Genomic DNA, 25,750 nt, shown 5'->3' on the forward strand with positions numbered 1-25,750 from the left:
TTCACTAAGGCAGTGAACTAGCATTATTTCCTGGTCCAAATTTTCGGAAGAACTCTAAAAATGCAACCACAGTGGACCTGGTCCTGCTCCCATGGAGTTAATGGCAAAATTCCCATTTAATTCAATGGAAGCAATTGGGCCTGATGTCTGCAGGCCTAGCTATTGGAACTTGTAGGTATGAAATGGGTAATCTCAGATGTACGTATCCATTTTAGGTGAGAAAACAAAGGGTAATGCACAGACACACAAATATTCCAGGAACATTTGGTCCTCCATGTCAGAGAAAGCTACAATGAAATAAACACATGCAGGTCGATATCATATAGTATGTTAGGAGAGGAAGAGGAGCATTAGAGCCCAACTGAACACTTACTCTGAACAGTGCTTAAAGTGGCTGCTGGCTTTAAGGCCTGGTTTACTGGGGGAGACTGTCCAGCAGAAACAGAGGCACCACTCTTACTGGCTTTCTCAGAAAATGTGGTAGATAAGGAGTTATTCTGATGCACAGAAATGCAAGACAACACACTTCCATCAATCTGTTCAGACATAACCATATTCTCTTTAATTTTCTGATCTCGGGCTAGTTCTTGCTTCTTAAGCTGATCTTCAAAGAACTGAAACTGCTCTGTTTCAAGCTGCTGTTGTCGCATCTGCGCAATTCTCTTCTTTTCTGCTTCTATCAATCTCTGCTGCTCCAGTTTCTTTAAGAATTCAGCTTTACACTTGTTCTGCAACGTATGTAAATAAAGTGGTCAGATCCTTTAGACAATGTTAAAAGCATCACAAAATAGTGAGGGGAAAGCTAGCAAACTGATTAACTAGTTATTATCGGACAATAACGACACTGTTTGGAATACATTAGCCACACTGCCCAATACAATTGTGCCCACAGAAGTGCTCTAAAATAATAAACATGATGTACTTGGGGATAGAGGACAGAGATCTCCCATTCTGCACACCCCTGATACATTATGCATTTACCTCAGTATTAATAGTATTTGCCATTGACACACTTATATTTTAGCAGAAATAATTACAGTCTAAAAAAAGGCATTTTTGAATAGGGGGGTAAGGGGAGGAGGCACAAACAAGCCTTTATCATCAAGGACACATTTATCTTCAGGTGAATTTCACAGCACAGTTCTCTCTCTGGCACCTTCTCCTGCCCTTTTCCTTTCTTCACTTCAATTTCCCTTGGACTGCTTCCATGAAACCTAGGGTACGTCTACACTTAAACCACTGCACAGACACTCACTACAATGAAAGGGGGGTTCTCCCATCGCTGTAGTTAATCCACCTCCCCGAGAGGCAGTTGCTATGTTGAAGGAAGAATTCTTCCATTGACTGGTACTGTCTACACCAGGTGATAGGTCGTCATAGCTATGTCTCTCAGGGGTGTGGAGCTATGCCAATGTAAGTTTTCAATGGAGATCAACCCTTAACCTTGCATTGTATGGATTTTTCCACACTACTTATTGTTCTGTCTCGGTCACGTAGGTCTTCACTGTACTCCCTCTAGCTGCCCAACACCAACTGCTATTCCACAAACTGCAGGGAACCTTCAGGTTCCAACATTCCTTCCCCACTTCTGTTAAAGAGACAGCAACACAAACTTTCAGAAGCAAGTTAAAATATAGATACTTAAACCAATAACCAACAAACAAAACAAAATAAAACCTCACAAACAAATCATAAATGGAAACTTGGATTCTTGTTCCAAATTCCAGGAGACACATTGTGGAGAAAGAACAGTGTTCCTTACTTCCTCTACCTCTTTCCATTACAAGCTTTTGAACTACAAATCCTACTCTCAGTGACTTTATTACACAAAGTGGGAATATGACTATGCAGCCCTTAATAGTTACTTAAATACACTCACGAGTCAACCAGAACCTAGCCTAACTTTGTACCTTTCATAATGCCTTGATGGATGTCAGAGTTCAAGGGAATACTAGTTGTGTTGTAGTCTAATTTTGCTTTTTCTTCAGGGAAAAGAGGCCGATTCAAATACTCATTAGTACAGCATCTGACTTTATCAAATAAAATAGTATTAACCAAACTGTACCAAACTGCGATAGAGGCTTTTTCTACAATAGATAAAGACAGCCAGACATTAAGCATTTCTATTAAGTAAATACTAAAATATTTACATATTTATTTCTAAATAACCACACGTATACATCACATATTTTCAAATAAACTGCTTTATTAGAAGTTCAAAAGACGCAGTTTCTAATAGTGCCTAAACAATTGTAAAATTTTGAGTTTTTGCTCATACAACTACTTTATTTGAATTTTGATTATGTAATATTTATAACTAACTGATTAAATAAATAAACATTCATAGGAATAATGCTTTAAAAATTAAATGTGAATTCAGATAAGACTTACTTTGTCTTGCATATATTCTTGGTATTCCGCATTATATTTCTTTAAAAGATCCTTCTTCAATTCATCTGTCCTTGGAAATGCAACCTCTTTCAGTTTCTTTTGGGATGGGGGGGGGGGAAGGGGAGGAGAAATAAAAAAAAAGTTAAACTGATTTCCTGCCTTTGAAACAAAAACAAACAAACAAACAATTAGCTGGGAAGGAAAACCAGCTGGAATGCAGATTAAAAATGTCAATCATTTCAAAACAAAGTTAAAAATACCAATTACAGGCATGTCAAATATATAAGGCCATATCCGTACCTGTTATCAATTGGCACAGTCCATTGAAGCTATGCCAGTTTACACCAACTGAGATCTGACCAACAGATTTCTTATAGAAAATCACTTTTCCAACCAGTCTGAGGCACAAATGACATGTGACAAATGGCATTACTGGCTCAGGTGAAATTTGTTTCTAGGTTTCAGATCAGCTTTGGCCCAGATCCTGCAACGAGCTGTCTGGGACGAGCCTAGATGGGACTCCACTCAGATGTAGGGTTCTGCTTGTGGAGAGTTCACCACAGGAATGGGGTCTTTGATATTACATGTTTCAAGACCTTAATTTAAAGTACTTAAGCATGTACTTAATCCCATTGATTAACAGAATTTAAGCACATGCTTGGTCACCCTCTCTTGAATGCTTTCCTGACTCAAGGCCCAAGGCAGAATAAGAATCGGAAGAAAATTATGTGGACCAAGCCTCAAAAGGAACCTTATTAAATGTATTAAAGTTACAATGATAGACCTCAATCACATGGCACTTTATATATACTTGCTTAGCTTTACTCACATAAGTACTTCTATTGAGTTCAATAGCTTGGGCCCATAGTTATTGGGGTGTTTAAATAATTCAAACAAACTGGAAAATTTAACATCAGTGTAGCATTTTGCCGGATGAATCTGAATATATACAAATCAGTGCACTGCCCCCTTCTGGAATCACTTGGAATGCACTGTGGAATGGCAGCATGAGGCACAAGGTTCTTCTAGAAGAGACAGTTTTCCATATTTCAGTGAATATCAACGGATAATTTCAGGTGTTTTAAACTGAGGAGGGAACTAATTAAAAAGTTCATCCATTAATTAAAGCAATGATGAAACCTATATAGTACTGGAGAAATTGGGGAAAAAATTAAAAGGAAACGGAATACATATTTTAGTGTTAAAGAAAGCAGAAAATACTTTGGCTTATCAGCACATGTTAAGCAGATAATATACAGTTCACTAATAATTCCAAATGTCCCTCCAGCATTCAGAGGTCAAGCTAGCTTCTACTGAAGTCAAGGGTCATTCTCTTAAATGGAAGCAGGACGAGATCCTAAATGCTTTTAAATTAAGGTATTTAAAATATATGTATCCTTTAGAAACAGATTTACCTAAGTGTCGAACAATCCATATACTATTGGCTCTGTTCAGTGATACCAATTAATTCACATTTTAGGAGTTGCAATTAGAATCCCAGCAATGATCAAGTGACTAAACTGAAATGAAACTTTGTTGCTAATGGAGCTAGTAATAAGAACTTAGTCTTGGTAGGTTGAGTTGGTTCCGAATGTATTTGTTAGTTCTGGGGAAAGAACAATTCAGTTACTGAGAGAGCAATTTGAGAAATGCCAGGAAAAAGCAAACCTACCTTCATGATATCCTGTTTTTCTGGTACTGCACATTGCTGATAGTCACGGTGACTGGGCAGCTTTTCTACAAATAAGCTAGAAAATGAAACACACACATTTTCCCCCTTATTAGCCAAAGGAAGATCCACAATAGCTTTTATGTTGGGAGGAAAACAAGTTTTGCATATCACAGATGTTGAACACTGCATTCCAATTTGATTTATAGCAGTTTTCTGTGCTTTCACAGGTTTAAACCATGTCACTGACATTCCAGCACAAATCTTAACCCCCACTATATTATTTTCTGTAGCTGGATGCACTTTTCCTTGTTCTTTAGTAGCAATGGGTAATAACAGGACTAACTAACACATGGCACCAGAAATCACCATGCTGGGCACTAGCTAGCCTTTGTAACCAGATCTTATCAGCATCACCTTTGTCCTTCCATCCCCCTTTCACGCTGAACACACTTGTTAGGTCTTGTCTTATTTAAGATCTTCAGGCCAGTGAATTTCCTTTATTCTATGTTTGTTCGTGGATTGGAGCCTCCACGAGCTACTGCATTGCAAATAATAATAATGATAACGTGGCAAAGGTGTAGGAGAGAAGGCTGCCAACAGAGGAAGTCTCTGTAGAGACTTGCATTACTGCAGCCCACTTTTAACCAGACCAACCTGTGCTATAAGGTGAAACAAATTACTATATAGCACAGGCAGAATCAATCACTATTGTGCACGTAGGATGCACACTGGATACCCCTGTTTACAGCCACCCATAGCTTTCTGAAAAGTTCACCTTCCAGACTAGAAATTTCCTGGCCCTCTCTGTTCCCAAAAGTTGCATGTGTTTGTTTAAAAACAAACAACAACAAACAAAAGCAACAATGTCTGAACAAACAAACAGGATACCAAAGTGAGGGAAATTCCCCCCCCCCCATTATTTTATATTTAACTTTTTTTAAAGCTCTACAGCCTAACTGGCTGCTTAGAAAGTGTAAATCTGGTGTGGACTTAGCTCTCAATTAGGAAGTAACTGAGTGTTCTAGTGAAATCTGCTTTTGATTTGATGGAGTTATGACCTTTGGGGGGAGGGGGGGGGAGAGAAATCACATGCTAAGCATGCACAGGACAATTTGCAATGGCTTATTCATTCAGGGACAGACTCTGTCTAGTCTTTGTGTGGAAGAATAGTAGAATGAGGGAGTAAAAAGCCACTCTTTGTGGTCTATTTGATGCGAAATTACGAAACCAATCTATCCATCAGAATCATTAAGGTAAAAAAATCTACTGATTATTCCTTACGTTATAAATTTATTATAAAGAACAAAAGCATTCTCCAGGTTTCCTTCCTCCAGATATACAGATGCCATGCGCTCCATCTCTACTCCGGATCTAAAGTAACGACGTGGCGTAATATCCTCATTGATTGTGATGTTACATGCAAGCTTGCTTAAGGCACGTACTCGCTCCTCTGGGCTCACTGAAACATCTGTGTGGTCAGGCATAGCTGCTAACTTTTTCTGAAAAACAAGCAACACATCACAGGTTACATTTCACCTTGGATGGCTGACCCCATTCACACATGACCTTGTTCAAGACACTGAGGGAAATTTAAATTTAAATCAATAAATTAATTAAATAAAATCAATCAATCAATCACCACAAATGTTAGTAACAATGAAAAAACTTTATCATGCTCCTTAAATAGCATTAAAAACAATGAATAAATTATATTAAAAGCACAAAAGTTGTGAAACAAGATAAAGATAAAATTAAATTAACTGGAGTGAAACAAATAAAAGAAAATAAGCCTGATTTGGCAGCTTCCTAGATTTCCCAAGATATGAATTCCCATAAAGTGTCCCATTTTTATAGACATTTAAAGTATTCTACCTAGGCCTGATCTACACTCGGAACTTACACAGGCACAGCTACATCTCCTAAGGGTATGAAAAATCCACAAATTGGAGAGACATAGCTATGCCATCACCCCTCCTCCCCGTGCAGACAGTGCTAGGTCAATGGAATAATTCTTCTGATGACCTAGCTACCACCTCTTGGGGACGTGGAGTACCTCCAGCAAGGGGAGAAGCCCTCCTGTTGGCATAGGTTGTGTCTACACTGGAAATGCTACAGCAGCGCTGTGGCTGTAGAATTTCAAGTGTAGGCAAGCCCTTACCACTGGATGTAATGTTTGCTATTGGATGCAGCCTAACTGATGACAGCAGTCAGAATTTGCAGGATCACACCAGAAGTTCATTTCAGTGTTAACTTTACAGATTAAAGCATTCATTTACAGCTGAATAAACTAAAGCTATTTAACAGGACAGGAAGAGAAGCCAGCAAGAAAAGCCATGAACTCATGTTCTAAAAGGTTTAATACATTTTCTCTTTCACACCATAACTTAAATAATTTTGATTAGATTCCTGAATGAAACTGCTGCTGAGAAACTGCTTCATCTTATTATATTTTAAAGGCTTCAGTCTTTCAATTCAGAATGTGTATACAAACACACACCCAGAGGAAGTGCACAGTAACTAAAAGAGGGAGAAACCCAACAAACCAAATGTATTCAATATAATATTTTTAAAAAATATTTAAATTCCAGCTTGCTACACTCCATGCGAAGGGGCAGCTGGGCAGAGAATAAGGGCGGTAGCAGGAAAGGTGGTTAGAACCTTGGAAAAACCCTTGAGCTGGTGGTCAGCACAACTAAACTAGTGTGGGTGGTGTCAGATAGTTTGCTGCTTTTTTGAAACTCTGGATGCCAAAGCATTAAATAACAAAATGTAATACATACCAATGAACTAACAGTGAATGGCTGTTCCATGTTGCCCACGGTCTGCAAACCAAGAAGATTATTATTTCTTTTCAATCTCTCCATCTGGTCACAAAGAACAAAATGGGGGGGGTGGCACAGGGGAAGAGGGCGGAAAAAAAAAATCAATGCAATATTCAGTGTTAGCAGTAAGTTACCCCCCTCGCCACCCCCCCCCCCCGGCCCACGAGTCATGGTTTATTGGGCAAAGAGGAACTTCAGTACAATTATTCTGATTGTCACCATGTGCTAACATGAAATATGATAATGAAGTCATTTTAACTGGAAATATCTTCAAACATCTATCTATGTTCTTGTGCCATGCCAAGTACCATAACAGTTTAAAATCGAACACAACACAAACAAGTCAAATTGTGCATTTTAATAAACATGTTACTACAGGTGGCCTCAGTATATAATAGTATATTAAGTAGTTTTAAAATAAATTGATCATATTTTGTTAAGTTGTAATTTAAACGATAAACTAGTACTTTTCAAACACTAAGTCGGGAGGGGGGGGGGAAAGAGTCCAAATCAAAAGTTCAGAGACTAATAAGTGCATTTGTTTTTCCATCTGCATATGCCATGGTAAATGTATCTATGTACAGTGTGAATTTGAGCACTTTTTTCTAGCAGGTCTATAATTATAAATTAAATCAGGCAACTGTCCTACCTTAATCTGGGAACTACATGTTTAGTAACTAAAAGTATATGAAATCTTTGCAGCACTATTTGAACCATTTCCATTGGTCAATTGCAAGAAGTGATCGAAAACTGCACTCAGCACGTAAGAGATATGAGTTAGTAAAGGCAACCCGTCAGTAAAGGCAAACAGTAACAAGTAAGGCAAATATTTAAAAGTGCTGTGGTGATCAGCAAAAACTGCTTGTGACAAGGAAATGATTCATTAAGTTATACTTTAATATGAATCTGAAGCTGGTAAGGTGGGTGCTCTAATTCCTAACACTTCAGTGCTCAAGCTAGAAGATTGGTCTTGAATGTCAAAGGTTTTGTGCAATATAGAAAATGCACATTACAAACATCTAAAGGCTAGACTGGTTCATCACAGAAGCCCCAGACTACGAGGAGTTGCAGCAAAAACTTAATGTGGACTTCTCCCTCTCTGGAGGCTAGTTTGAACCCTGGCAGAAATTAGAGCACCCCCTAGGGCTGTTTTTCCGTGCCTTTTTACAAATAAATAATTAGTTATGTTTTCTGTGACTCCATTATTTCCTGTCTTTGCTTCTCAAAGGCTAATCATATCTATTAGGTCAGCCTTTAGTTTTAACCATTATCTTAACCATTTTAGAGTCAACAATTTCATCCCAGTTATTAACTGGCCAGTTTTCTTTCTTTTTTGTTTTGTTTCCTCCTTGATTTACTTGTAAATTCCTTTACTAATCCACTTATTCCCTTTGATTAGATAACTAATTCTACATTGTTGCAGTCATTATAACCACCTAATAAGTCTTACTGACTATATATTCTTGCTTGGGTCCATCCCCACTTTTTCCACTGCCAGCTCTGGTTCTTTTTACAATCATTGCTAGGTGTGCTACGAGTCTGTGAATTGGACTTTAAGGCCTAAATTTTCAAGCAGATGTGTGCAAAATACTTGTATGCTTTTGCAATGCTACTTTGAAAACTGGATCCAAAATGTAAATTTGGTTCACTCACATTTACTATTGTATTTACACCCCCCAAAATGGTTCTATTCTAGAGATTCTAAACTTCAGCCAAATTAAAATTCTCAAGACAGGACATTAGAAACACAGCTACGAAACCTGATTGTAATATGATGCTTCCTGTTCATTGTGAGAATCTCCTATTATATGTAACAGTGAAAATGTGCTCCATATACTAACATGGAATACTATAAGTAGTGAAATCTTTTTCAAAAATAAACCACGTTCCTGTAATGAGTTAGGTATGATTGTTCCATGAAGTGTTTCCATCCAAAGAGCGACATTAAAAAAAATCCACGAAATTTTATAAAGCAAGAAGTTTTGCTACATGTTGCAAAGAGGGACCTTTTCTTTTACAGAACCTAGATATAAAATGCAGAAGTCAATTTATTCAGGGGAAATTTTGAATTCTGTTAACTAAAAAAGATCACCTTAACATGAACAGATTTTACACAAGTGAATTTAATCATCTTCCAATCAATCACAATAGCCCTCAGCTAAGTGAGAGGGTTTTTTTTGTTTGCTTTGTAACACTAGAGACAAGCCACTAAGGTCTCCAGATTTATTCTTCAAAGTGTTATTTTGTCATGTTTCCTGGCTCAGTCTTTACCACTGTTCAATAAGCTATACTGTGACTTCAATGCACAGTTCTGTAATCCAATTTTAAAAAGAAGTCCATGGTAGTTGCTGGGTGCTTGGCACCTTGGAAAATCAGGCCACTGTAAGGATTTACAAGGCTAACACACACACACACACACACACAGCTGTATTTTGGGGAAAGGAGAATGCCAGAACACTGCCTATTCCTGGTTTGTAGAACAGACCCTTGAGGCCACAGCAGCTGGGCACAGCAGGCTACTTGCTCTAAAATATATCAAGGGCTAAAGGGGCCCTTGGCCAGCTTCATGCAGACCCACTCAGCTCAGCCAGTTTATTGGAACTACAGTACTGTAGACAGTGTCAAGAATCAGGACAAAAATAATGGGAGGCAAGGAGCTCATTTTCATAAGCTTTTCTACCCCTGCAGCCCCACAGATTCCCTTGGCAGAGGCGTAGCGAGCGCCCTCTGTACCCTCCGACCGGAGGGGGCCCCGCAAGGAAGGGGGCCCCTAAAAGTGGCAAAATAAATACCGCATTCCAGTTTCTGCATTGTAAGGGGCCCCGCCTGGACATATGTTCGGAGGGGGCCACCGTTCGGAGGGGGCCACGTTCTTTGTTGCTACGGCCCTGTCCCTTGGTGGAGATGGAGAAGTATTTTTTGATCTTCAGCATGAAAGACAGAATCCAGTCCTCTTTGATTTATGTGGCACAGAAAGCAAATGCCTCTGAAGGATCAAAACTTACTACAATATATATTCATATTAAAACAAAGGGTATGAAATCATTCCCTCCTTCAATTACCGGTCAAGTCCAAAGCTCAATATTTTGTGTTTTCTGTGTATCTGCAGATTCAATCTATAAAATGTGATCAAATCCTGAACCCAACAGTCCTTACTTAGGAAATCCCTCACTGAAGACAACAGACATTTTACCTGTGCAAGTACTTCAGTGTTTCATCTATTATGCAGGAACTAATTATTAATTTTAAGTCTATCCTGCTACAGTTCTATTACTTTTCAAAAGCATTACTGTTCACTCTTTAAGGAACTGGGGAAGTGTGGGGGGAGGAGGGGAGAGAAACTGATACAGGATAGATATCAGGAATGAGCATTTACCTTGGATCAAAAAGAGTACACACAACCAACCTTAAACAAGAAGTGAAACACTCCAATAAGTCTGTTAAAAAAACAAACAAACAAAAAACTGTGCATAGGCATGTGTCTGAGATAAAATCTGCATTACAATGAACTGATTGAGTGATAAAATAGATTAAATTTCATTTTAAAAACATCTTTCTCCTTATAAAATGTAAACGTTTATTAAAGAAGTGGCCGGTTCAGGAGAAGGACAATCTTTTCATAACTAGGTTGCTGGTCTGAATCCAACATGGGTCAGTGGTGACAATGTACCACCACAGCTTTAACACTTTCCCCCACTCCTACTAGCCAGGCTGAAACACACTGGTACCTTGAGCCACACCCCCTACTGCCCCATCTCTCATTGGTCAGGTATCACCCATTCCTTTTGCCCAAAGCTCCCAGTCTCCTGAGGGCTGAACACTGAGCCAACCATAATGCCAACCACCACTAAATGAATCAATCAGGGCTGCCCTGCCCCCACTCAATAAATCATTTTATGTTGGCCTCACATGTGGAACCCTCTGTTGAAGAAGAACAGAGGTTCCCCCCCTCCTGGATCACACCACAGTCCATTCTCAAACAGGAAGCAGTCGGCTGTGGAGCAGGAAGGCCACCAATGATGGGCTCTTTGTCTGCCACCATCCCAGAAGAGGTCTCTGTTGGGACAGGGTCCCCCCCATACAAACAGATTCCTCTTTCGGGGAGGCACAAACACCCATCAAGGAATTCCCCTCCCCCCCCCAGCCCCAACCTTCCCAGCATGCCTTAACACTAACAGTACAAAAGTTTAAGTTAAACGGTTACATCTGCCTCATTAATGTCTTTAAAATAAAGAAGTGTTAATAGGAAATAAAGTTCAATTACAAATTCAGGCATATTAAGAGGAGACATCTGGTGGCAGCAGAAACTCACACTTCCTCAAATGATGCACTGGTGTTTGTGAAAGCCTTGAAGAGCAAACTCCTGCACGTATGCACACCGTGCCAAGATACAGCAAAAGAGGTTAGCAGAAAAGTCAAGACAAATAGTGAAGCACTTGATTTTAAAAAAAAAAACCTCGTGGATTCCAATGCAGAAGGCAATTTGGGTTGGGGAACAATATTTACAATTGATACAATAAATACAGTACTAGGACAAACTTGACATTTTTGTAAAAATTTACTGTAAAAAGACATAAATGTTATGCTTAATATCACATACAGCACAAACAAAAAAATATGGCTACAAAAGCACTGGCATATTTTATCAGGATTCTAATATGCTTTCTGACCAATGTATCCAAGTGTAACGAATAATGTGGCGACTACTATTATATAGAAGATTAAGACTCTAAAAAAAAAAAAAAAAGACATTGGCCAGCTTTGTTTGCATTTGCACATGAACATGTTATATGTTTGTACAGTGCACAGCAAAAAAAATACCCTTATCCTGATTAGGGCCTCTAAGTGTTATTGAAATACAAGTTAATAATAAGAGTAATGAAGTACTTTACAGGATCAAGGAGAAATTCAAAAGTGTAATCCCTTTGAGTGAAATGGAATGTAGTTTTATTCATTTTTCAGATATAGAAAACAATTATGTTAATATGTAAAACCAGGGTGGATAAAAAAATCAATGATTTTTCTTAAAAAAATATGTTTTTTATTTAAATTGGATTTTTCTGATAAAATGCTTTTTGAGGAAAACACCTATCTAAAGATAAAGATACATTATAGCTCAATGATATCTCATCATAGAATAGGGATTATAAATTCTAATTCTATAGTATGAGACAATATATTCATGTAATATTTAAGAAAAGTTTTGTAAATGAGTTCCAATAGTTCATGGATTAGGGACCCAATCTTATGGGGTTCCAGGGGCTTCTGTATAGATTATCTTTATATCTTCCCAATGGGGCTCAGTTTAGAAGATACCATCAGAAATGCTTAGTTTTGCAGTTCTCAAACTGTGGATTTGCGTCTCCAGAGATAACATGCTTGTTAACAGCAAAAATGGTTGTTATTGTTGTTTTTAAGTTGGTTGTTTTTTTAAATATTTCATTTAACTATTTTAGTTAAAAACAATTTTAACAAAAACAAACCTGATTTTAAAAAACCTGAATGTTTAACTAAATTCAAAGCGACAAAGAGTCCTGTGGCACCTTATAGACTAACAGACGTATTGGAGCATAAGCTTTCGTGGGTGAATACCTACTTCATCAGACTAAATTCAAAAATTCATATGCTTGTTTTGTTAAAATATTATGTTAGCTGTTGAAGAGAAAAAATCCAGAATACATAACATTGCTGTTTTAGTTAAATAAAACAATTTAAATGTCTGTCTGGTGATATTCTCCTCCTAATACAGCATGGCAAGAAAATCCTTCAAATATTAATGATTATTCTATTGAATTGGAGATATTTATGAAGTCATTGGCAGGTGAACTATCTGCTTCAATTACCTTTGGCAAATGAAATAACCAAACAATCATTCATTTTCTGATGTAGCTGTAAAACTAATCTGAAAAGTTCTCAAAATATATCACTTAAAAAATGTATAGTGTGTACCTTCTAAAAATGAAACCTACATCTGGGGGGAGTGATAGCTCAGTGGTTTGAGCATTGACCTGCTAAACCCAGGTTTGTGAGTTCAATCCTTGAGGGGGCCACTTAGGGATCTAGAGCAAAAATCAGTACTTGGTCCTGCTAGTGAAGGCAGGGGGGCTGGACTCAATGACTTTTCAAGGTCCCTTCCAGTTCTAGGAGATAGGATATCTTTATTAATTTATTATAATGTATAAAATTTATAATTTATAAATCTCTGAGTTGTGAAGAATATGTATAAAGGTTACAACAACCAACAAGAATGCACTTTTATGTAGAAATCCATGATTAAATCACGTCTTCATGACTAGTGATTTAAATCATGATTTAAACCAAATCCACCCTGTGTAAAACCTCCAATGCAGGGGATATGAGCCATTATACTAACTGGGAACCATCTCAGCCAGTTAAGAGTGTTGGAATGCTATAGATCTACTGACATATTTCTTACTTATCCAATCCTGGGCACTTCAATTGGCTGAGAGTAAATCAGATTTGCATAACAAGTATACAGTTATTTCTTAATAACCAGACAATGTGCAAATCCATGTAATGATTACTTAAATGCCCTGAGAAAAATGGAACACAAGATTTACATAATCACTGAATGGCTATTTCTTCATATATGTATAACGATTAAGCAAATTCTCCCAGTCCCACTGGTAGCTACATACAGAACATCAACTTGCTCACAAAGAGCATGGTACCTACAATTTCTGCCCTGCACCTACCCCGTCATACCACAATTTTATTACAAATGTTATAATGACCAAGATGTATCAAACATGCAGATTTTTTTCTAGTTTAAAAGTGTGCATCTAGGAAAAGAGTTCAGTCACTACTGAAGTCATCAATTTAATGAGGAAAAATACAAAAACACAAGAAACTTTTAAACTCCTAATTACAGGCCCAAACTGACTCAACAACTTTTAAATAAGACCATGATTAACATAGGTGGTATTCTTAAAAATTAGTGGCATGGCATTGCCCTGCATTTTTAAAATCCACTCTATCAAACCCAAGAGTAAAAATAAATAGTTTGTACAGAAAGTACAGGCTGGCTGAGCATTTCAAAGGAGCCAAAGGAAGTTAAGTGCCCATCTTCCACTGCATTTCAATAGGAGGTAGGCACCTAAATAATGTAGGCTTCTTTGAAAATTTAAGTCATGGGACAGAAACTCTGTCTTTATAGATTACTTGAAGATAATCAAAACAGCAACAGCTGCCTTCTAACAGTTCAGTCTGTACAGAAGATGGCTGTCTATAAATAAACATGGGCTTTTGGAATAAGTGTTCACTACCAGAATGATTCAGTTAGCATAAAGAGAGCAACAGCCTGTTTCAGACAAAGATGTGAGAAGGAGATAGAAAGACTAAATTAATTTAAACAAAGAGGTCTACTGATACTGTGCAAGGACTGAATTAAGATCATGTTTGGTAAACAAGAGGCAGGTGGAACCAGAAATTAGACCTAATTGGTGGACAAAATAATGAGGGCATGAGCTATTCCATCTTCACCCCTTTTGGGGGCCCTTTAAAAGAGTTTTTTGGGGAATGGGGGGAACACAGCTATTAACACTACAACAGCCACTGTGAAGAGATTTTTCATTATAATGCCCAGAAAGTGGCACACTCCTGACCATAGCTGCTGCATCAGTGAGGGTCCCAACATGATACAGATGAGATCCTGCTCTGTCTTCCCTTCCTTCGTGTGCCCCTTTTTGCACAGCCCATCTCCCCTCCAACTCTGTCCCCCGCCCATGCTATCTCCACCTGTCCTCTCTCTCTCATCTTTTCACCTGATCCTGAAACTAATTGCATGGCAGCATCATGGCGAGGTGAGACAGCCTATCCAGTTCTGCTCAGCCAGAGAAGGACCAGTGAAAGAGAGGGACCAGACCAGACCAACCAAATGATGTCTCTGCCCAGGGAGGCAAGTCAGGATCCAGAGCAATAGCTGTTGTGGCTGACCAACCGTCGGAAAGCATCTATCCATGAGTCATGACTGATTAATTTTCTAGTGCGTTTGCCATGGTATTAAGCAGGCTGAAGTCTTTATGTACCAAAGTGTTTAATCATGGACAGTAGCTGGCCCCTTTAACTCTTTCGGCCCACACTGGCAGTGTTCTGTTAATTTAGATGGAAGATAAGTGTGGATGATCCCCAGGAATCCATGTCATCCATTTAGAGAACCTTGCCTCCATGCAGGCTCTGCACCCAGTGCTTCTAGTCAGCAGCACAACTGACTACCAGGGTCTCCCTTGAGCCCTGGCAGTCCCTATGACCACCTCCACTGGAAAGCTGGAGAGCAATACAAGAGACATTGTAGTGGGCAGGGTTATATTCTTTTCATATAATTTCCATGAACCATAAGAGGGATGAAGTGCTTCATCCCAGCCTCCACCCATATCTGTCCAGTCTCTGCCATCTCCTCTGTGCATAACCTGTATAGGGTTGCCAGGTGTCTGGTTTTTGACCGGAACGCCCGGTCAAAAAGAGATCCTGGCGGCTCCGGTCAGCACTGCTAACAAGGCCATTAAAAGTCCTGTCAGCGGCATAACAGGACTACGGCAGGCTCCTGTGGTTCCGCGCGGCTCCTGGAAGAAGCAGCATGTCCCTGCTCCAGCTCCTATGTGTAGGGGCAGCCAGGGAGCTCTGAATGCTGCACCCGCCCCAAGCGCCAGCTCTGCAGCTCCCATTGCCCGGGAACCACGGCCAATGGGAGCTGCGGGGGTGATGCCTGCGGACGGGGCAGCACGCAGAGCCACCTGGTCACGCCTCCGCATAGGAGCCAGAGGGGGAATGTGCCACTTCTTCCAGGAGCTGCTTGAGGTAAGTGCCACTCGGAGCCTCCCGTGCCCCAACCCCCTGCCCCAGCCCTAATTCCCCCACCCACCCTCTGAACCCCTTGGTCCCAGCCTGGAGCACCCTCCTATACCCTAAATCCCTCATCCCCAGCCCCACCCCAAAGTCTGTACCCCCAGCTGGAGCCCCCCCCCCCCCGCACTACAACCCCCTGCCCCAGCCCGGAGCCCCCTCCCACACTCTGAACCCCTCAGCCCAAGCCTGGAGCCCCCTCCCACACTCTGACCCCCGTGGCCCCACCCCAGAGCACCTTCCTACACCAGCCAAGCCCCTCATCCCTGGCCCCACCCCAGGGCCCACCCCCGCAGCCAGAGCCCTCTCCCCTTCCCACACTCCAACCTCCTGAGCCAGCCTGGTGAAAATGAGTGCATGAGTGAGGGTGGGGAGAGTGAGAGACAGAGGGAGGTGGAATGGAATGAGGGGGCGGGGCCTCAGAGAAGGGGTGGGGCAGAGGTGGGGCCTCAGAGAAAGGGCGGGGTAGGACAAGGGTGTTTGGTTTTGTGTGAGTAGAAAGTTGGCAACCCTAAACCTGTACTACACAGCAAGGCTTCTTTGCTGGCTTAGTGGCAGAGGGGTAGGGTTCTGCAATGGCAAATTAGCACAAAGCAGGAGATCCTACCTGGAGAGGACCCTATGTGCAGTGCTAGGGGGCATAAGCCTGGTGCCATTTGTCCAAGTGATTAAACCTCTCTGTGCTATTCTTTAGTCACACAATTCAACTTCACTTCTACAAGAAAATATAAGTGAAATTAAAATAGATTTTTCCTTAAAAGCAGCTGAATAAGGGTGTAATAAGCCCTTCCAAGACTTATACTTTAAAGTTAGTCTGCAATTCTTCAGAGTAAGAAAGCTACTGAAGTTCAATTCAGATGTGACATTTTTGGTGCGAGATCATCTATTTTACTTGTTTTCTAAAGACAGATTTCTTTCTGGAACAGATTCACTTTTTACATACCACTGTTATCACTTTAAGATTGACTCTTAAACAGAGATACTTCAGCAACACAATGAGAAAGATTTGTTACCGTGTGTCCAAGGGCTCTGATATCCAGCTGCAATACTGCTAATAGCACACAAATCAAGTTATCAGCAATCTGGAGAATGACAACACAATTTTTACTCAGCTGTATTGTGTGTCCATGATAATAAAACTAGTTTCTCATTAACTACTGATTTTCTCTTTCCACTCAATGTAAATCACAGACCATTCATTTGCTATATTGGGCACTAACAACAACATATAAAAGTTATCTTTATATTCCCAGATTATTCCGCGCATTCTTAACTTTATGAGGCCTGTATTATTTCAGTTTTTTCCTGCCTTGTAGTATCTACATGCTCAATTCATAGATCACTAGACCCAGCCGCTGAAATCAATTGTTAACAAAGGCAGATAGATGAAATGGAAAAATTCCGGACACATGTTTATAATTCAGCATATTGATACAGTTGATATGCAAAATGGCTTAATAGGCAAAAGAAAAATTACCACTGCTAAGAAAACAGAAATTCCAGTCATTGTAAAGTGAAATTTGAATTCATTGACAAAGACAGTAGTAAACCTCATTCTACATAGCTTTAAAGTGTAAAGCAGGACTCTAATCTTCATCTATTTTATGCATAATGTTGTGAAGCTCGGCTCTAATAATACATCACATATAAAGTTTCTAATAACTACACCACTTTTTAAACCCCGCCTCTTCCCCCGCCCCCGCATACGATTACAGGTCCTGATTAAAATGAAGAATTAAAACACAATGACATGTAGATGTGGTCATGTCTCCATCCAGAAGTGGAGGGGAAGCTGCTGTGGGGTGGGGAGAACACAGCTAAGAAGTATGGCCCAGAAAGCAAGCAGAGCCCAGTCTGGCACAGGGGCAGCGCTAAGATTCCTGACACTCCATGAACACAGACAACAGCAAGACAAGTAGTCAACTTTTTATTTCTGGTTTCAAGACATCTGCTGTGCAGTTCTTGCCAAGATTGCACCTACAAAGATCTCATCATTAATTAAAGATACCCTTCCTTGATGGCATCCCCAGTGACACCACCCACCCTCCAGCACAGACGACCCTACTAGAATACGGGGTTGGAACCAGCATCCCCTATCATTGTGGGGTCACAGCCAAACCAACTGAAACCAAATTCTCTATCTGACAGCCAAATACTGCCCTCAAATACTTATTTACTTCAGTTGGAGTTGAGAACAAGACTGTGACTTCCAGAACAGAAATTTGGCTCTCCAAATCTTAGTATTTTAATTGGCATTTCAAACAAATCACATATTTTTTAATAATTATCCTACATTCTTTATGTGCATATAGTTTCTAATGAAGACAGCTGGGGACTTGTACATAAATAACTGCATATTAGTACACATGCTCTCCACCTTTATATTGACGCTACTGAAGAAGCAAATTATCATAAACTAGTTCACTAAAGGGCCAAATTCTGAAGGCAAAAAAAGGCATCCTTTGGGGGAAGTGTGCAGCCAGTAGATCCATTGAGAAATTCATGTCTCATCACACCCTGGATGAGCGAAGGGCCCTGAGGCTGTAGTAGTGGCGGTGGCATGATCCAGAAGATTAGTGAGGGAGGAGAATGGACGCCTTCCCAGAAACTCTGGAAAACCCACACAATGCCTGTTCATTTGAGCTTTCTGAACCAATCGTGACCGGGTTCAAATTTATTAAGATACTCTGTAATAGTTTCTTTATGGGAGGCAAGCAGCTGGTCATTTCTAAGGGAAAGTTTTCAGAATGCTAACTGCTGGTCACTAACATGTAAGTTATTAAGAGAATTCTTCTTTTCTTGACTTGTGGTGTCAAACTAAAAGTTGTATTTTTTTCCTCAGATAACATTGCACAAAGATCTCAAAAGACAAGCAGAAAAGGATTTTTTACTACATTGATAAAATATCACCAGTGCCAGAATTTCATGAAGCAGATATTCCTTTAGGAGTAACAACATTCTGAATTAGCCATTCATATATTTACATTACACGCCTCATTACACCATCTTTCCAGTGGTCCATCAAAATTATGTCTGTAAAATCCCACAGTCAAAATCCCCAAAGGAAAACAAAAAGGCACAGAGTGGCAGATTAGCCCATTTTCCTTGATTTTGGGGTCTTGAGTAGAAGTGTCAGCTAAAATTCATCAGCCTTCTTCCCCTCAGAGACCTGCTAAAGTCCCTCCCAAAGACCACTGCACAGGTAGGGTATCACAGCTTAGGTGGGGACATGTCAGGCCAGAGAGTGGGGGAAGCCAAAGAAACAGTCATTTTCACATGACAAACTCCTTGACTAAGCAGCAGAAACACCACCAGAAATGGTGCCACCAGCATCAACGAAGTTAAAATACCACTTGCAAAATTAATCTTCATACTGTGTCTTGTAACCTACTAAGGGGTGGAAGACCTGCATTGCAAAGGTAAACGAGAAAGGGGCAAAGAGCAGCATGGAGGGACTGGCACACTTCATAGACTGCTAGGACCTGCTGTGTTGGAAGCAGCATTCCTTGCAGATTTGCTGGTTGCATAGTTTCAAGGCAGTATCCCTGTCCTCTTCAGAGAGATTGCCTTAGCACAGTGAGGTTATGGTCTATGAATAGTGCTCCTAGGCAGGCTGGATAAAAATCAATGATTTAAAAAAATAAATAAAAAAATTCGGATTTTTTTTTATTTAAATAGTATTTTTTTGATAAAATGCTTTCTGAGGAAAACACCTATCTAAAGTTACACCTCTACCCCGATATAATGCTGTCCTCGGGAGCCAAAAAAATCTTACTGCGTTATAGGTGAAACTGCATTATATTGAACTTGCTTTGATCCGCCGGAGCATGGAGGCCCTGCGCCCCCGGAGCGCTGCTTTACCGCGTTATATCCGAATTCGTGTTATATCAGGTCGCGTTATATCGGGGTAGATGTGTAGTTTTAATTAAGATACATTATAGCTCAAAGATATCTCATCATGGAATAGGGATTATAAATTCTAATTCTATAGTATGAGACCATATATTCATGTTATGTTTTAAGAAATGTTTTGTAAATGAGTTCCAATAGTTCATGGATTAGGGACCCAATCTTATGGGGTTGCAGGCTTCTGTATAGATTATTTAGGTTAATCTTTCTATCTACCCAATGGGACTCAGTGCTCAGTCTAGACCAGGAGTTCCCAAACTCGGTTCACAGCTTGTTCAAGGTAAGCCCCTGGCAGGCCGCGAGATGCTTTGTTTACCTGAGCGCCCGCAGGCACGACCGCTTGCAGCTCCCAGTGGCCGCGGTTAGCCGTTCCCATTCTAAAATATTAAGTTTACTACAACAATAAACCTAGATCAGTGGTTCTCAAACTTTTTTTTTCCGCAGACCACTTGAAAATTGGTGAGGGTCTCGACGGACCACTTAATTAGATTTCCAAATGTTGTTTGTACCATTAGCTAACTATTGTAAAGCGATTTGGATAAAAGCGCCATCTAAAAAACACATAATAATTAACTTTTTTTCTTCTACAAATAAAAGCACACAACTCATATTTTCATATTAGTAGTTTTACCTTTCTAATGCGATGGATGTGCCCCCTCTCCCTTGCTGCGGCAGCCCCCGAGCTGGGGCTGGGAAGGAGGGCTATCTCTTCCCGGCAGCCGCAGCCCCCAAGCTGGGGCTGGGAAGGAGGGCTGTCTCTCCCTGGCAGCCGCCAAGCTGGGGAAAGTCACCTCTTTCTCTGGTCGCCGCAGCCCTGCACATCCCAAATTCCCTCCACCCCCTCTTCTCACCCTACTGCACCCTACCACCTACCCCCTATTGCCCCCAAGGCCACCACCTCACCTTACATGTGCATTTTCTCCAGGGTCCAGGCACCTAATTAGTGGAGCCACGCCTGCCCTTCATTCTCTCATGTGCAGCTGCCCAGGTGCACACCTTAGAGGGAACTATCCACAGACCACCTGAATGGAACTCACGGACCACTGGTGGTCCACAGATCACAGTTTGAGAACCTCTGACCTAGATGATTTATCCTAGATGATTCAGAATATTTCATGTTTATAAGCATACTGAAAATCACGTACAGAAGAATTTAGAGTGCTTTCATTAGTACTATTTTTCTTACAAAAAAAAAAATTGGCAGATACTTGAATCACTTAATTTTTTATATATTTGCTGAGGGTGTGAATTCTGGCCACAACTCTGCAAACAGTTATATACATGCTTAACTTTAAGCACATCAGTAGTCCCTTTGACTTCAGGCACTTTGATTAGTGGATAATTCATTTTATATACAGGTAGGGTAAACATGTACTTTTAAAAAAATGGGAGCAAAGTACATCCTTTTAAATTTGGCTTGTGAATAGTGTTTTTAAGGCACTTGTGACTGGATTATACTTCTAGACTACTTAACAGAGCCAGGCAAATAATTTTAAAAAATATTCACTACGTATCATATTTGTCAAATAATTTTTTTCACAAACATTGTTCAACCAATTCTGTGGGAAACTAGAGATTTGTGTCAATGGGTAGTAATGGCACAATTAACTTTTTTTTCCTAAGACAAAGGTGCTCTACTTCTATGTAATACCCATATTGCACATTTCCTCTGACCTGATAATCAGAGCTACAGAAGAATCTACAATTTACAGAGAACTAAAAAAAAAAAAAAGTAACTACTCATAAATGTAAGCTATTATTCTGTATAGTGTTGCATTCATATAGGACATATGTTCAATATTGGTCTCCCCTTCCAGTCACTAATAAATAAAATTAATAAATAAGATTGGGGTATTGTGATAATCCCTCCCTTCACCACCATCAACTTGGAGATTTAATTGGTAGCTACTGTTTATAGGAGCTGTATCCCTAATTCTCCAATACTTTAATGGAAGAACAGGCAGAAAACATTTTCCCTTCAGTCAAGCAAAAATCATCTTATTGATAAAAGTATTATTTAAAAATAATATAAAGCTGGTTTCTGATTCATTTTTAATCATGAAATAATATCCAACTACCAGGAATTTTAGCAGCAAGCACCCATTGCTTTGATATAATGAAGTGATAATTTCATTAACATTGGAAATTGTGACCAGAAAATTTTTCTGAAAGATTAACATTTATCTATTTATTAAAAATAAAGACAAATACATTAATTCGAAAGTAACACACAATATCAGTATAACATTTGACAAGGAAATAACATCTGAGTCAGACAAGTACAAAGAAACCTGTTTGTTTAAATGTTAAAGAAAACAAAGGCTCAGTATTTATTTTTATCAAACTTTTTTTGTTACAGTTTCTTTAACAAAATTTGCCTTGTCATTCCCTCAACAGCCCAGGATTTAATTATATCTTTTCACCTTGGGCTATCAATTTTCCCTAAGATGGTAATCAATTTCCAGGAAATGCCTTATGACCTGATTTTGTGCATATTTTATGCATGTAAGTTAACTCACATGAGAAGTCTTATTATACTACTCACTTCAGTAAAGTTACTCGTATGTATGTTTGCAGTATCAAGCCATTACATCCCATTATTTATTTCATTATCACAATATTTTAAAATAAAAATCTCATGTTTACAATTATTTTAATTGGCACAATATTATCTGTGATATGTTCAGTAAAATGTGTGCAATTATAACTAAGCAGTAGCTACAAGAAACATTTTCTACCATCTCAAGTTGGCTATGGGACCACAGGGACCAGCTTCTAATTTTCCCCAGGAGTCCTCAGCCACAGGCTTCACCCCCACTCCACCCCATCCCCCCACCCTCGCCACCTCTTCCTGTCCCCACTCCACCCCTTGCCCCAACCCCCCCACTCTGCCTCTTTCTGCCCCCCTCCTCCGAGCGCACCCCATCCCCGCTCCTCCTTCCCAGCGCCTCCTGCACACCACAGAACAGCTGATCTGTGGTGGGCAGGAGGTGCTGGGAGGGAGGGGGAAGCGTTGATTGGCAGGGCGGGAGTGGGGGTGTGGGAGGGGAGCTTGGCTGACGGTATGGGTGCTCCAGCCCTGCAACACTCAGCAACATAGGCTACCATAAGAGCTAAAACCTGTCCTCCATTCCCTATACTGACTTCTCAGGGAATACTGAATCATGTTCAAGGTCTTAGCCTTTATGTTCAAGTGCTCTATGGCCTGGGCCCAGAATATCTAAAAGATCCATTTAAGCTTCAGGATGCATACCAGAGGTGCTGGAACAGGGGGAGCCAAGGGGCCATGGCCCCATCACTTTTAAAAGTGGGAGGGCTATGCCCCCCACTTTTTACCAGCCATAAGGGCGAGCGATGAGGGGGCAAAGAGGAGAGATGGGGGGGCTCCAGGGAAGAGGCAGCACGGGTGCTCAGGGAGAAGGGGCTTGGGGAGACGGTTCGGGTACCGGTGGCCCCCCCTCACTTTTAGGGACCTTCTGTTGCCCCTGATACATACCATGGTCAACAACTGCGCTCCACTAAGACAATGGAACTCATATTAAGGGTAAAGCTCATCATTGCAGGAGACAAAGCTTTTTTGGGGCCCAGACAAAGACTTTGGAATGAACTCTCCCAAGAAATAAGAACCATCATGAACCTTCCATTTCAAGTGCAAGGCACATTTCTTTGGCTGTACCTTCTCTGACAAACACATAGCAACATGTGACTACTTAAATAAATATATTTAAATAAATTCCAAAACAAAACACTCTCCTACACACTCTTCCCCCTGGGGAGAGCATGAGAGAACAAACAAATGACAGATGTTAGTCACATTGCTTAATGCAAGACTGGAAGGCACTTAGATACTAGGGTGATGGACCACAGTACAAGAACCTGCATACTTTAAAAGTCTCAGGTTTCCAGACACTACAATTAAATATTACTTCTATTTCATTCTTTTTACCCTCTTCTTCCACTTTCCAAACTGATAATGTTCTTTGCGTGATTGTGTGTGCAATTTTTAAAAATCTATTATCATGATGCTGCTGTTCTTTGCCTGACTGCATATATAAGGCCTGGCCTATGCTTAAAATTTAGATTGACCTAACAACATTGCTCAGGGGTGTGAAAAAATTTACATTCCTGAGTGCCATAGTTAAGCTAACCTAACCTCCAGTGTAGACAAAGCTGGGTTGAACTGAAGAATTCTTCCATCAATTTAGCTACTGCTTCCTGAAAAACTGGATTATCTGCATTGACCCAAAAACCCCTTCCCCTATGTAAAAAGCATCTACACTAAGATGCTATAGCAGCATAACTTTGCAGTTATGCCACTGTAGTGCCCGGACCATATACAGGGCCTAAGAATGTGTGCAATTAAAAAAAAAATCTATTACCATGATATTTTTAAAAACTAAAGAATATTGGATCAAACTTTGTGCCTAGATTTACATGGGAGGGCAGTGAGGGCAGAATTTGGGCCATTCCTACTACAAGCCCTGCAAAATGTAGTGTCATAAGTTATGACACCATGTCAGAGCTGGCCATGCCCCAGCCATGCTCCTGGCACATCAAGAGCTAACACGGATGTTGACCCCCTTTCTGCCCGAGGGTTATACTATTCAAAGTTTCTCCAGGTGCATGCTATAGGTGCCATCTTACAGCAGTTGTTTTCCACAGGGCATAGGTGCTGGAACTGGGGGTCCTGGAGGTGCTGCCTCTCCCCATGGCTTGAAGTAGTTTCCATTATACAGGATATACAGTTTGGTTCAATGGCTCTCAGCACCCCCACTGTACAAATTGTTCCAGTGCCCCTGCCACAGGGCCACTGGTCAAGGCACTCTGACAACCCTGAATTGGCTATCGTACAACACGATGCCACCGCTATTGGATCGGGGACATTCCTGGTTGCGGCTGCCTATGGGGGCCAGGGGTGCTGGAACAATTTGTACAGTGGGGCTGCTGATGCTGAGAGCCATTGAACCAAATTGTAAACCATGGATATAATGGAAACCACTGCAAGCCAGGGGGTGTGGCAGCATCCCTAGTTCCAGCACCAATGAGGGGGCTGCACCCCTGGCTACCCCATGTGCCATTACTACACCTGCAGCCAATAACAATAGGCGCACAAGGAAAGGTGGGGGGGAGATGCCGTCCCCTACAGCTCCTGACCCTCTAGGGAGGAGATTTCTGTTTTACCCTCCCCCCCTTACCAGCAACCCCCAGATGCGGTAGGTTTCGTTTCCTCCCAGCGCAGCCCACGCCGGCTCCGAGCGCATCTGCGCCCCGCTGGAGGGAGAGGCAGATGCGCGCGCGGGGGGAGGCTCTTACCAGGAAGCCGGGCTGGTCCCCCGGCGCAGGCTGCTGGGGCTCGCATCCGCGGGACGGCGGGCGGGGGCTGCGAGCGGCAGGCGCGTTGCACCGGGACGCGATGCTAGAGGCCGCCGAGCCTGAGGCGTGCGGCTCCCGGTGGCCAGCGGCCGGCTCCCGGGGCAGGGGGATGCCCTGCCCGGCCGCCTGCGTCCCCCCCGGGCGCTCCAGCGAGCTCGGCGCGCAGGCGGGGCGTCCCCTCCCGCTCAGCGGCAGCGGGGCCGGGCAGCCCCACGCCCAAGGCGGTGCGGGGCACAGGCGCCCCCGGCCCCTGCGGCAGAGCGGAGCCGGTTCGGCGGCTACCGACGCGAGCCCGCCGCAGTGAGCTGAGCCGCGGCCCCAGGCACGGGGAGGAGGAGCTCCGCAGCCCGCCCTGCCACTCAGGAAGCAGCATGGCTGGAACAGCCTCCCCCTCCCCGCTGCCGGTCCGGCTGCAGGGAGCGAGCCTGGGAGTCACGGGGCACCGTCCTCCCGGCTGGAGCCAGCGCCAGAACAGGGGACCCCGGGGAGGGAGCCTCCCCCAAAGCACGGGGTAGGGCTAGTCCCTGCCGCGGGAGGCCGGCTGGAGGCGATGCCCGCAGGGCGCGAGGCATGGGACAGGTATGTGGCAAGGCAAAGCCCCCGCCTCGCACCGAGTTCCCATCTCGTCGCCTGGCCGCATCCTACCAAACCTTCTGTGGATGGACCGTCCTGATAAGGGCCTGATGAGCCTGCAGACACTTGCACTGTGAATAACTGCGCC

At 41.7% G+C, this 25,750-nt stretch overlaps 1 protein-coding gene across 4 annotated transcripts in view; it reads right to left on the reverse strand.

The window, feature by feature from the left end:
* STAMBPL1 (STAM binding protein like 1) overlaps window positions 1–25,297 on the reverse strand; it is a 36,213-nt gene extending 10,916 nt beyond the window's left edge. For 3 of the 4 annotated variants that reach the window (XM_024219610.3, XM_024219609.3, XM_024219612.3), the window contains exons 1-6: window positions 24,970–24,993; window positions 6,844–6,927; window positions 5,345–5,562; window positions 4,064–4,139; window positions 2,392–2,487; window positions 374–728 (exon numbers count right to left, since the gene is read on the reverse strand). In XM_024219610.3, the coding sequence (XP_024075378.1) occupies window positions 374–728; window positions 2,392–2,487; window positions 4,064–4,139; window positions 5,345–5,562; window positions 6,844–6,927 (829 nt within the window). In that variant the 5' untranslated portion in view covers window positions 24,970–24,993. Of the gene's footprint in view, window positions 1–373; window positions 729–2,391; window positions 2,488–4,063; window positions 4,140–5,344; window positions 5,563–6,843; window positions 6,928–24,969 lie in introns of all 4 variants that reach the window. The other variant, XM_024219611.2, reaches the window with a different exon arrangement.
* Between the last annotated feature and the right edge of the window lie 453 nt (window positions 25,298–25,750).

This window comes from Terrapene carolina, unplaced genomic scaffold (genome assembly GCF_002925995.2).
Source record: "Terrapene carolina triunguis isolate 2854851 unplaced genomic scaffold, T_m_triunguis-2.0 Scaffold95, whole genome shotgun sequence".
Classification (NCBI taxonomy): Eukaryota; Metazoa; Chordata; order Testudines; family Emydidae; genus Terrapene; species Terrapene triunguis.